The sequence below is a fragment of the Ciconia boyciana genome, chromosome 7, assembly GCF_034638445.1.
Source record: "Ciconia boyciana chromosome 7, ASM3463844v1, whole genome shotgun sequence".
Lineage (NCBI taxonomy): Eukaryota > Metazoa > Chordata > Aves > Ciconiiformes > Ciconiidae > Ciconia > Ciconia boyciana.
In genome coordinates this window covers 9,920,345-9,934,378 of record NC_132940.1, presented here as the reverse complement: position 1 = coordinate 9,934,378, position 14,034 = coordinate 9,920,345, and the positions used below count along the sequence as shown (strand labels likewise).

General features: G+C 41.4%; 1 protein-coding gene across 1 annotated transcript in view; it reads right to left on the bottom strand.

Annotated features, from left to right (window-relative positions):
• Positions 1–14,034, bottom strand: part of TRABD2B (TraB domain containing 2B) — a 296,180-nt gene that overhangs the window by 124,693 nt on the left and 157,453 nt on the right. Inside the window, exon 3 of the mRNA XM_072867434.1 lies at positions 8,300–8,446. Coding sequence (XP_072723535.1) covers positions 8,300–8,446 — 147 coding nt within the window. The remainder of the gene's footprint in view (positions 1–8,299; positions 8,447–14,034) is intronic.

The window sequence follows — 14,034 nt, the reverse complement described above, 5'->3', positions numbered from 1 at the left end:
TTTTTTTTTCTATTCTGACACTAAAACCATCACCTATTATATTGCCATGACACCCAAGTAAAGATACTGATCAAAGGGCAAAGCAGGGCAATAAAGTAAAAAAAAATAGGGCCAGAAGGTTTGGTTTTGGGGGTTGGTTTATTAAAGCATTGCAATTCTTTTTCCAAAGGTATTTTTTATTTTGTCTTCTGTTACACAGTGGGAGAACAGCTGGTCAGTAGCGGGTACAAACTCAGGTTTGGTTGTCCAGGGTTCTTCAGTGAGTTTCTTGCCATCCCTGTTTAGTAAGATGTTAGGGAAAGCCTGAATGTTTTCATGAAGTTTGCAACATGATTTTAACCCAAGGCAAATGTGATCCAACAGATATGGTTTGCAAAATATCACACAACTTAGCAAGGAGCAAAAAGTTGGTTAATAACGCAACAGGATCTGGGCTGGACACGAGACCTCCGGAGCTGACGCTACAAGGCAGTGCTGTGCGTAGAGAGCCCTGCCCTCCTGTTTGATCCTAGCAAAACTCCAGGTTACTCCAAATCCAACCAGCCTAAGCTTTCTAGCCATGCTGGCATCTGGAACAAATTGGACAATGACTTTTGAACTAATTTTAATTTTTTTTAAGGTGGGGTTTTTTGAGAGGTCTAGTATAGGATGTAAAGATGCAGAACGTCTCCAAGCAAGCATTTTGAACTGGAACAGGGACCAATCAGGAGAAAAATAAGGAATAATTCAGATGAAGTCAGTGAAGTAGAGACAAATCAAGTTATCCTTGAAACTGATTTCTTTGCATCTCAGCTGGTGTTACTGTATAAGCCTTGACTTTGGGTTTATCAGCAATCATCTCTCCCAGAGGAGAGAAGAGAAGATCCAGGTCTGAAGCCACCATCAGAGAGCACAACCAGTTTACACTGGAGAACCTGACCTACAGTGTTTGCTACTCAGTAAAATGCAATAATAATGTCAGATCAAGGAGTGTTGTGTCAAGGAGTACCCAAGAACACGGTCTTTTTGGATAATGTCTGATATTAATTCTGCCAAGTCAGCAAAGACAACCAAATTGCCCCCTTGTGCCACTTTTTTCCTCTCCCTGTCATAATGAGGTGACGAATACATCTTCTGGATAAAACACAAAGGGAGAAAAAGCATTTTGTACATTCAACCCATAAGATATTGTTTAAAAAGCTAACAAGTCTTTCTCATTTCTCTTGAACAAGTCTTTCCAAGAAACACTTCATAAACCAGCTCTTTAAAAAGAAGGGATAGTAAATGCTTTACTGTAAACATACAGCAATGCACAGAAAGCAGCATGCTACTACCTTGAACTCCAAATGTTTTTATCAATCACTCTTTCATACTCTTTTACAGTTTATTCCCTTACTAATAAATACAGGTAGTCAACAACCCTTAAACGTTTTAAATGTAAATAAGCCCTTTTCTGCAGGTGAATATGTTCCTTTTCTAATAAGGCAGCAGTCTTTGAAAGAAAAATCTTTGCCTTTAAATGTCTTGTTCCAATTTTCCCTGACTTTCTCTCCCTCTCTCATTGCTTTCTCCATGGAAACCAGAAAGAGGAAAGAAATTCCAAGGTAAGACAACTCTAAATGCAAACATGTAAAGAAAATTTTCAAGCAAGAACCTATTTCCAAAACCTGTACCATGAAAATTATCCGGGCGTGTTCCAGATTATTAATAATAATAAAAAAAATCTCTGCAGTGTTTTCCCCAGCACTGTCATCAACAAGTAGACTTAATGCTCACTATCTGGATCTGTAACCAATTTTCTGAAACACATAAGCCAAAATACAATATTGCTCCAATCTGGAATCTTGTTCTGACATAATATGAAAATTAGACTCTGAAAATTTTGGCTGCACTTCTGTTTTTTTACTTCCAAATGCTCACAATATACCAAGACACAAAGCTTGTAACTCAGGTGCAAGTGGAAAGAAAGTACGATCCCACCGCAGCAGATCAGGAGCTCTTCTGAACCATGAGAAGGCAACATCTCTCCAGCAGCATCCTGTGCTAGAGCCCAAAGAAGAGAATGTGGGAGACATCCTCTGCTTGCTATCGGGGCACAAGCGGCGACAAGCACACGTGTTGCCAAACACCCGGGCAGCGTCGGGACTGCCATCGATGTCAGTTGTAACACACACTCGTGGAAGCGTTTACTGACCCTCACCCGGACCCAGAATGAGAAACTCGTGGGACCGGCTCCCTTGGTGCCCAGGACAACCCTGCACTTGCTTCGCTGGAAAGCCTATAATCATTTTCCCTGGAAGAACGAGAGGCTGAGCCAGTTTGCCTGCACTTTGTTACAGCTGAAAACGATAAGACGCTTCCAGCGCGTTGCGTTACAATAGCTGTGCCTTCGGTTTATGGATTTATCTTCCTTTGCCCAGATAAAACTCCATTCCTTGGACAAATTAGGTCTGCTCGTCATTCAACACTCTACCTAATGGTCTCAGCTGTGTGTTTCTGCAGTTATTGAAGCTGGAGCATTCCACAGATAGTTTTCATTGATTTGAGAAGTGAGCCAGAAATCCAGTTGTCTTTTATCCAGAATGAGAACGGGGCAAGTTAATGATGTAATTAGAATTATCAGGACCCTTAAATCTTCAAGGACAGATTTAAATGCAGGATGATAACATTTTTAAAGGGGTACATAACACAACCTGGCAATTTATAAACAGCAAGTGCATTGTGAAGTGATGCACTAAAGCTTTTTTTCTTTAATTTAGGGAAGCTGACTACTGACATGGTGTTAGCATATGGATCTCTAAAGTCTTGTTATCAGGATCATCACATGGTTTTCAGATGGCAAACACTCTGTTTCAGCATGAATCCATGGGATTTTGAAGTTGCAGAGGCAACTCAAGATATGGGTGACGTCATTCTAGTAAGTTATACAAAAAGCTCAGTTATTTCTGATGGACACAGACTGAAGAAGGAGGTACAGCGAGCCCTGAGCACCCGAAAGGGATTGAGACATGTCTGCAGGCTTTGGTGACTGCCAAGCAACTTCACTGCATAGCTTGCTTTTCTGTGTAGGATGAAGCCAACACCTCACCTCTCCTGGCAATAAGAAGATCGTTATACTCAGGTGAGCATAAAGCCCGTAAACTGGGGTATTCACTGGTGTAACTTGATTTCTTCATTTTGATAACCAATGATGGCTGTGCCCACTGGGGCTCATACAAAGCCTGCTGAAGGCATGGAAATATTCTCCATTATTTCAGTGGGCTTTCAATACAGTCTAAAACACATCCAAAACATAAAGGCTGTCTAGATGAAAGATGCTTTATAAGTGGCAGGTATGACTCTTGAATTGTATTGTTAACCCTAAAGGGGACAGGGAAATAACAAGTATGCAACCTGTACGACCTGGCCTGAAGAAAACTGTCTGTAAAGTAAGCAGTGTAGTTGCATGCTTCTGATACACCCCATCAGCAACAAGAGAGGAGTAACCATCTTCTCCTGGACAGGAGTCTCTCCTCAGGTCAGGAGAATGGCTGATGACAGAAGAGGAGAAACAATAGCTGGAGACCACAAGCATAGTTTTGGGGAAGGGTTCAAGGAGAAAAATATCAGCCTTGGCTTTTCAATTTCCCTCTTAAGAAAGTGTACATAGGAATACAAGGAAACACAGAACCAGCTAATTCCAGGCTGGCAAAGATGAATCTGCTTTACAGAATTGTCCTTAAAAAATTGAACATCTCAAAACCAACCATAGGAAGTAACTGGTGCAAGATATCCCTGAACTCAAAACTCTACACGTATCAGTTCAAAATGTTTAAATAAAGGACCGTTACATCAGATTTAGGGAACAAAATACAAGATAACTTGTTCTGCATCCTACTTTTTCCTCACCAAGGCTTCAGGTCATTAGGCAATTTCTTAACTATGTCAGGTAAGAAAAAATATTCTCTGGAGGTAGATAACTTTATGATTTTGCACTAACAGATTTTTTGCATTTTAATGTATCTGGACATACTGACCTCAATTCCCTTCTGAGAGCATCAGACAGAACACAGAAGTTAAAGCTGCTGATCTAATCCAATGCCTCTTCACTTGTAAAGAAGTTTTTTCAAAAGGAGAGAAAGAAACTATGACTTCTTTGAGGGGAAAAAGTCTGAAGAAGAAGCAGAAAATATGCCTATCCTATCTTTAACTTAGAATACTTTCTCTTCAGTATCATTTTGACTCTCTGCCCAGAAACTCCAAGGTAAGCCTCTTGACTGCAGAAGTCACAAGAGAATCAAGTGTTTGCAGAAGGTTGTAGAAGCAGGATAGATGTTTCCTATTCCACTTTTGGGTCATAGTCTAACTGAACAAACTCAGCCCCTTAAAATTTTATTAAGTTTAAATAAGGATTTATATGTTTGGAAAAATGGTGCTTGGAAACAAAATTTAAGAAAAAGAGAGAGAGAAAGGAATGAAGAATGTAATATAACCACAGGAAAGCAGAGGTGTTTCCCCCTTTCACTGTTCTTAATTAAAATTAAAAAAAAAACAAACCTGAAACTGAGAAGGATTTGTTTAGTCCTCCACTGTCATCAGTGCTGATGGCTCTGGGACAGGAAAACGGCAGGGATTTGGGGGCCTGCTCACACCCCTCCATTTTAAGCACCTCCATTTTAAGCTAAGCCGGGCTACTCAACCCCAAGGCGGGCAGCATCTCCCTGGTGTGGTCCTGTCCCTGTCCCCGTCCCCAGGTGCCAAAGGAGCTGTCCTCTGACCTGGTGCCCAAGCTCCCGCTTCAGCCTAGGAAATAACTTTCCCTGCACTTTTCCTCCCAGCACCGTCCCTTCTGTGCACCCCCGTGGCACAGACTCAGCCCCGGGGACTCTGCCCTCTCCTCCCAAACACTGCAGGAGTCAACAAGGCTGGTGCTGAGAAACTGTGGATTTCCCAGACTCCCTCAGGGAGGCTCAAGAAACTCACCCGTAACACCTCAAGTCAACAATATTAGTATTTCCACTTCTGGTCCTTCTTTCTGCTCCAGGATGAGTTTTGCTCTAAAGGCATCTCAGCATCTTGCAGATGGCTACTGAAGATGCTCCATCTCCCAAGAGTCACGCTAGAGGAACTTAGGAAGTTCCTGCACCTAGACATACACTCCACACTACCACCACCACCGTCCCCGCAGCTACGTTAGACTTCCTCAGCTACTTCCCGGTCCATTGCAGTGACCTAAACCAATGGCTCTGCACTGAGGCAACTGATGGTTCACCTTTATTCTGCAGCTCCCGCTAACCTTTAAGGGACAAGCAGGCACTAGTAACCTTATAACAGACCCCAAATGAATCCTCAAAGAGTGAGAGTCACAGCCTACTGCAGGTCTCCATGACCCTGCGGGATGGAGCTGAATTCCTGACCTCCACCGTTCACATAAGCACTGAGTCTTACAACTCCATTCCTGCTTTTTGTTCCTTTCTATGTGATATTTCAAAGTTGCGTTAATGGTACCAGGTGCAAGGACTTATCAGACTTCTGAAGTGCTAGGACAGCAGTTGGATATCACGGAAGAATGGGCACACCTTCTAAAACCACTGTGACACTCTTGTCTCCCAAGATTGGCATGGATATCTGCCCTGAAGTTTAAGTGATGATACATCTCACTTGGGATATTTATAGTTTTTCTGCTCTTGTAGGTCTATCTTTTATTGTCACCTGATGAGACCTGCCATACACTCTCAGTACATGATAAATTCCTGTGCCTACATTTAGCGTCTCAAGAGAAAGATCCCAAGGAGGATGCTTCATGTAATATTTAAGCCAGGCTAATCTCATTTCGTAACCAAATGGGAAAGATTCTCTATGGCAGAGAGCATCTATCATCCTTGCAAAAACCACACAAAATAAACTTTGGAATTACCGCAACTGGCAAAAGTTGACCTGAATAGGGAGCTTATTTTAGGTTTTAATTTTCTATTTTGTTCTGCTTGCAATTAAAAATAAATGGCATAAAGCTGGTTTATAAAAACACTACCAAACAAAAAACCTCTTTACCCAAATTAAAAACAACAGCCCGTGAGAGGAAAATACTCCACAACATTTAGAGTTCTGCAGGGACTAGTATACATATAGGGATTTTAATTTTCCATGGCCTGTAAGTGTTATAATCTCTATCAACTGTGTGCACTTTGGGACAATGACTAACACCAGTGCTTGAACTCCGATTGGTTGTTGGCTTCTTTCTTCCTTCTTTAACACTGTTTTTAAACTCACATTTGATCCAAGAATTTGCAGGGATAAAGAAGTTTTTACAGCAATCTGTTCCTCTCAAGTCTAACCCACGGGTCTGTTACAGGACATTGTGTCAACAAATCACAGATGTCTGCGAGTCAATGCAACCAGTGTGAACAGCAACAACTTGTCTCAGGGACAAAGGCTTTATTGCTGGAGAAATTACATTGATAGAGATTAAGAGATGACACAGAACATTCAGATGCCAGGAGTGCCTTCATGATTTTACTAATAGTAGTCCTTTCTTTGCATCCATGGCAAATATACCACCACACCTTGCAAGAGTTATTTCTCCAAAATCATTATGTGTTTATCTCGTGTGCTGCACATGCTTGCACATTACAGGAATAGTTACAACCATTGACTTCTCCAGGATCCTCTAAAGTCACGAGTTGTCTATCTTTTCCAACTCACATACCCCATCTTTAAAGATGTATTCCTAACTGAGTTGCTTTCTCCCTTTACTTTTCAGTGCAGGGCTGTCCAGAAAGAACAGCTCTGGCAACTCTGGTGCTACACAGACTTCTGTTTTAGGACTGCCACATTAACCACCCCATTATGTCCTGCTTAGTCACACTAAAACACTGCTTCACTCTCCAGGACTGGATTAACTGGGACAGCAAAGGGATTTTATCCCATTTGTTACCATCAACCACTCTTTCTACTATTTGAAAACAATAACCAGATCGGGAAAAAGAGGAGACATGACCATTTGTCCAGAATTTGAGGACCTCCAATTGTCCAAGCTTCTGTCCTTCTGCTCCTGTCGAGGCGCAAGCTAGTTCTGTGATAGGTGACAGGGAAGAGCAGCTCCAGCTGCTCCTGGATGTCTTTTACATTTCTACCTGGAACTTTTCAGAGGGACATAGAAGACCTCTGGGAAAACACCCATGTTGTGGAGTGTGGCTGGGAGATTTTGCTACCTTACAGACAGGTTGGGGCCATCCTCGCTTTCCTAGGTGTTCCTCTGAGAAACCAGTGACCCACAGAGCCCTGTGCAACTCAAGATAGCAATGGCAAGATAAGATGTCTCAAGAGACCTCTGCCTAGATCAACAGACTGGGCTTACCCTGTCTCAGTTCTCTCTTGAGATCACATAGTTATCCTTCATTTGCATTTGCTAATGGTAAACAACTATAATGACTTAATGGACTTCCATTGGCAAAACATATACAATACTGTGGCTGCCAAAGTTTATACAGGTCCCCTCCAAGTAAGTCACTGCACTTCAGACAGGAACAAGGGAACATTTATCAAGAAAAGGAGAGGTAGGAGATGACATCCAAAGACCAAGTTTCCCTAGAATTAATGGGAAAGGAGAAAGAGGAACCTAGGTCTTAAATGAGAATATCAGATTTTGCCATGAACTATCAAACTGGTCTCAAAAGCAGATTTCTACTCCATTGAGAGTTTTTAATAGCATTGGATAACTAAGATAAACAGAGACTGAAGGGCTGCCTGAGACACATACAAAATTATTGAATTATGACATGTTTGAGAAGTTATTTACTTTATAGAGTTTTTACATGAGGTTCACTTCCTCTTCATATATAAGCTCAAATATTACAAAGATTTCTCCCCCCTCCCCCACCCTTAATGAGGGGACTACATTCAACAGCCCCACAAACATCCATAATTAACTTTTTTTCAGGCACATTCTTAGGAAAGTTTTCCAAGCAGTCCCTTCTCCAGAGCCCAAGCAATACCAAGGAACCCCCACTCTCTCACCAGGCAAACAAGGCATGTGTGGAAACAAAACACAGGGCATCAAAAGGAAGAGGGGAAATAGGAGATGGAGTATAAAGTGATGACCCCGAGACCGAAGCTTTACTTATTGCTGTGCAGTAGGCACCTAATAGGCTTTATGCCAGGTTCTTAATCTCTCTGTACCTCAATTCACCTCAATTTTAATGAATACAGATCATTATATCCAGTGTAGAAATTTCAGATCAGGGTTTTGGTAGGAGACACTTCCTGGCTCTGTAAGGGACATCGCTAATAAAGCAGCTGATTTGTCTCAATTAGCTGGCCCATCCGCAACGCTTTTGCTTACCTGGGAAGTGTCATGGTTGAATATGACAGCATTCAGGTCTCCACAGTTATAGTGCTTGATGAGATCTTCAGTGGTATACGGGGCCTGCAAACTACCTGCTCGGAGGCTTTCGTGTTGGAGCAGTGTTTGGTTTAGAGCAAACAGCACCTGTAGAAACACAGACAAGAAAAACAGGGAGGAGTTAAAGATACTAGGAATCAAAGCAGCAAAGCCTAAGAGGCCAAACTTTGAAAAACTCTCTTGCACCTGAAGTCTGTTGACCCATCCTGGCCCACAGTAACAAGGGCTGATCTTTAGGCATTCCCAACTGGAAGGGGAGTCAGATGCAAGGTCCCCTACTAGCAGAAGACCTTATTATAAAACCCTTGATATTCTGCATAAAGTATAACTTCACAACACATATATATTGCTCAGACGTCATGGTCTGAGAACTTTTAGGCTATCTGTGCTGACTATTTGCCTATATGAGAGACATTGGAATGAAAAAGCCCCTAAATTAGGAAATTTCTATTGCTTCTGACTGTTTCCTGTGTGCTAGCTTAAATCCAAAGCCCAAACTCAGTTGGAAGGTTTTTGATAAAAACCAAAATCTTCTGAATTTCTGAAGTCCCAGTTGTTGTATTGGGACTTTCTGCATGCTTCTAGTAGCAGGAACTTTAGGAAATTCATTATTAGTCTCCCTCCTTTAGTCTTTCCTCCTTCACCCACCATTTTCCAAGGTGAACAGAGATACTGAATTGTAACACTGGCCCAGCAGACTAGTTGAGTGTCCCCATCCCAAACCTGAAAATACCAACAAAGCAGAAGCACTCTTTACTATGTACATTTAGGTAACAAAAAAATAAATGTCCTTAAAGATGGTATTTTTTTCCCTTGCATTACCAAAAAGGCTACTAAATTTCACATGAATTACCACAAATCTTTTTATATTTGTGATAGACTGTGGGAGTAATTTATACCAGTTACTGAACCACCAAGTCTGGGCTTTTTATGTTCAGCTTTCCAAGAACCTTCCAAAGAAACTTGATAAAAAGTAGATGAATAAATCAGAACAACAGCAGTTAAGACAGTTTGTCACAAATTATATAAATAAGCAAATGCACTTTTCCTAAAATAAAGTGATATGTAGTGACTGCCAATTCAATGTTCTGAAAAATTGTATTGATGTGTCATTTTTCATTAAAAGACTCCTGCATCCCTCAGCCTCATATTTCACCACATTTTCAGCTTCTCTCGTTTATAACAGCAGTGCCCTATCCATCCCAAAGAATAACCACCACCTCAAAATCTGGGTGAAGTGACCCCTGCTGAGCTCCAGCTGGCCCAGCTAGGCTGCAGGCTGTGACACATATTCTTACTTACCTTCTTAACTTTAAGCAACTGAACCCACTTTAAGGAGTGAACCCCAGAGGATTTTAAAATTAACAATGTACATATGTATTTGCAGGATGGAAGTTCTTATTAGTTTAAAGTTATGATTCCCATTGAAGTTTATCCGAAGGGAAGGAAACAGTCAATTGGATTTACTCCTGCAAAACCTAAGATATATAACAAATATGATCTGAGATTTTTTTAAAATAATAATAATAATAATAATAATAATAACAATAATAATAATAAAAGTATCTCCGGGGCATTAACAGCCTCTTAATAAAAAGCTGTTACATGCTAACTAACATACACAAATTGGTTGAGGAAAAGCAAATGTTATTTTCTAATTTACTTTTAAAAAATATAAAGATGGTCTTTCAACTGAACCTGTTATATCTCAGTTCGGCAATCGGTTCCCCATTAAGATCCAAGCCTAAAAGATTTCCTTGCCCAGATCTAAGAGTCTCTTCAGGCTTTTCTACAAAGAGATCAATCTTTCCCAGGACCACCGCCTGAAGTTAAGCATATTCCTAACTTAGTTTTTCTCTAATTTAAAAAATCTGCAAAAAATACAGTTTGAAAAATTTCTAACCTTTGAAAGGATCTGAGCTTTTTATTTTTCCCCTAAGGGCTACAGCTCGAAGAGGAAACAGTTCATCCCAGGATTTCCTGGGATTCTAAACATTTTGGCTAATAAAAATAAAAGCTTAGAAAAATGTTGACAGGAAAACTGAGAGCAGAGGTTTTCCCAAAATGCTTTTAGTAAAATCCTTCTCAGTTTTGATTTTTTAAACAATGGATGTTGCTGGTTTTTATATACAAAAATATGTATACACACAGACACACACATATACAAACCACCAACAAACCCTGAGGATAAGACAGAGTGTTTTATGATAAAATATTAAGAAGGCGATAAACAAATCCTTACTTTACTCCCAATGCCTTTTTTTTTCCCCCTTTTTTTTTTTATTCTGGCTTCCTGGGGAAACCAGTCCTGTGCATTAATGCTCTGGGTCTGTCTGTCTCCTCCTAAAAAATTTGGAACCTATTAGCTGATTTCAGTCACATTTGCAGAGGTTCAGAGGTCTTAAAGAAAATTGCTTATATGTTCCCTGAAAATAAGTGCCGGCCTGCAGAAAAGCCCACAGTACAAGTTCACTTCTTATAAGACATCAAAGAATCCACACGAGGCAGAATGAGTTATTTGGCATTTACAACAGTAGATGGACCTCCGTGCACTGGACCCCAGACTTCGTTAGTGTCAGGACGTTCGTGTCCCTGCTCTCTGCCCCTGAGCAGCTTTGGGACCCAGACGTGATGCTGGCCACCAGCTGAAGTCCAGCACGCTGCTACCACTGCCGGGGAGCTCATTGCTGGGTTCAAACTACTGCTCGAAAAGCAACTCAAGAGATTTTATTTTAGGAGGGAAGTTAAAATTAGAAACTCAAACACTTGAATATGCTAAAGGAAAACTGTAACCACTTAAAACAGATTTCTAGAGAAGCCTTGCTTAATCAAGTCATAACCACCATGGTTTTTGGTCGGGCGGCTCAAAACAAACTCAAAGAGAAGCGGGGTCTTGTCACAGCTGCCTGCTTGTTGGCTGGATTTGTAGACCATTTCCTTCAGAGTCAGGTTAAAGCCATCTTAAAACCTGAATTTATTTTTCCTTATTGTTCAGATAATGCCACAAAAACAACGCTGTTTCCTTTCCTTCTCTCTGTCTTAATATCAGTGACCCCAGGACCTCCAGCCTAAACCTCTATCTGAGTTAAATCTCCCAGAGGTGCCTGAGATTACTGAACAACTGATGACTTCAAAATAAACACACTTAGAGCGACTGCCTATACACAGTCCCACCTAATAAATATAGCAGACAGTATTTGTTCTGGGAAGTGATGGGAAGTTATGACTTCGGCTCTGGGAAAGTGCATTTTTATTCACGCAATTTATGGTCCCTCACATCGGCACTCTGAAAGCCATTTTTGCATGGCTGCCTCTGGCCCCTGTTTGCACCCAATCAACCATGGGCAACAGAAAGGGGTTTTCACCCTGCCAGGAGGAAGCCTTTTTATCCGAGCAGTGTCATTCTCCTATGCAAAGCAGCAACCCAACACACAGATTTTATCTGGGTGTTTGGAGACACCATTTCAGCCCTTAGGGCAGACCTATAGGTCCTGTTTCACTGCCTAAGAGAGCAGGTACCACCAATTCCACACAGCACCAGGAATCACCAGGCCAGACTTTTTAGCAGCTGTTTTGCACAGACTATGGCCATCTCAAGGATAAGGGGGCTGGACCAGTCATTTCTGCCACGGGAAGGTCAGAGGGGATGCAGGAGGACAGCTCTTGCATCGCTGGTGACTTCAGTTGAAGGATGCCCAGGAGGGGGGAGGTCTACAGAAACCCCGTTTCATTTCTTGCTGAACAAGACTGGGCCATTTCTTATGTTCGTGCCAAATGTTCTCACCATTACCCAACAGTATCTGTGCTGCTGCCTCGCTTTAGCCTTTGCTCTTTTGCCTTTATGATCTTGGGCACGTCAGTCGCAACCAAATCTGCAGAGACCAGCCTTTGCCACTCATGTGCAAGCTCACTCCAAGCCTTGACACGGGATCAAACAAGCCCAATGAAGGCCAGTAAAGCAAACAGCTTTACTGATTACCTTGACGCTCAAACAGTATTTCTCCCCTACACGCCTCTGGACTGCAGAGCCAGGAGTCACGCGTTAATGGAAGGCATGGGTTACAAAAGTCTACCTCACATACAGATTAACTTGAATGTTTAAGCCATTTAACGTTCAACTTCAAAAGATGAAATATTAGAAAACCTCCAAACCCCTCATATAAAGCAAGCAGACAAAACTGCATTGGGTCTCAAGGTTTCAAAGGGGGCTGGCATTGCATAGAAGTGTTGGTATGTACACAACAGTATCAGCCGTTGGGACAGTTTGAACTTCATTTTGCAAGCCCGTGGGAGTAGATGGTTTGATTTTATGCGAGATTTTAATGAGACTGGGCTTTTAGGCAAGTAAACCCAATCCGCAGAAACAGATCTAAGAAAGCATTGCCACCTTTTCAAACAGGGAGGGGAAGTGAATAGATGTGTACCTGGACTGGGCTTAGGAACACTTGAGGCTTTCCATCAGAAACCATGTTCTTCATTGTATTTGGTTTTGGGAGCAAAGCTAGATAAAAATCCCACTTGTTCCAAGGTACTCTTGCAAACCATGTATCGTGTTTTATTGTGCCACGAGTCTGCAACTTCAGACTGGACGTTTGAAGGCTCCTGAAAGCCAGCAGCATGCTAGTGCCATATGCATATGATTACCCTGAATGCTCACATGCTTTGTCAGAAATCAATTTCTGACAAATTCTGACGGCAGTTCAACTCTGTGCCTATCACCTTGTCTAGGAGGCAATACTATGGATTTCTAACCAAGTGGAAAGGTTGCCAGGGCCACCTCTTCAATTTGTCTGACTGTGGTCCCACGGTGCCATAATGGAAGAACAGCCTCATGGGGGCATCTGAGAAGCCATCATAAAATAAGACAAAGAAACCTTATTACCAGATAAAATACTTGAGCGGTCCCAAACTTTCTTATGAACTATATTGCTAACAGAATATACAAAAAATTCAGGAATTACAACAGAAGAAACAAATTTTGTGTTAAGCTGAAGAGAAATGGACCTGTGTTCTTCTGGAGTGTTTGCTCTACAGGTGACTTGAGAACAAAAGGCAACCTGGAGAAAACTCTCAGACCAAACTTTGGTGCTCAGATAAATTTCACTGTTAGGTCATGGGGGAGAAAAGACTTTCCAGTCCTAAACTTACCATGTCTGAACTACAAACATTGCATTCACAGGACTCCAGTAGCTGGAGTTACAGGATGACCCCTGCATAGAGCCATGATTAATAACAATACCACAAAAACAAGTACTTAAATTTCATACTATGATGTCAGCTCTTGAGCAAGAAACTATTGTTTTCCTTTGTTCTCTCTTTTGGACATGTGCCACCACAATGTAAATACTAAATAAGCATTACTGGAAGCATTTAAGTGACTATATCCTGTCAGTGCCCAAATTGCAGCTGCAGAAAAGAAATGCCCACACTCCTGCTTGGTTCAAAACAAACCGCAACATAAATAGAGGTATATGGTTCTTCAGGGGTGGTTCTTTTGTTGTTATCCTTCTCTATAGTCAAATAGAAAATCAAATATATAGTTTCAGGTCAAAATAGAGGCTTGGGGGGAAAAAAAAAAAGAAAGAAAGAAAAACCCAAGTCCCTGATTTTCCAGATTAATGAAAAGCAATAAAAGTGTTTGCCCAAATCTGTTCAGTTCCACTGGTTTCCAGAAG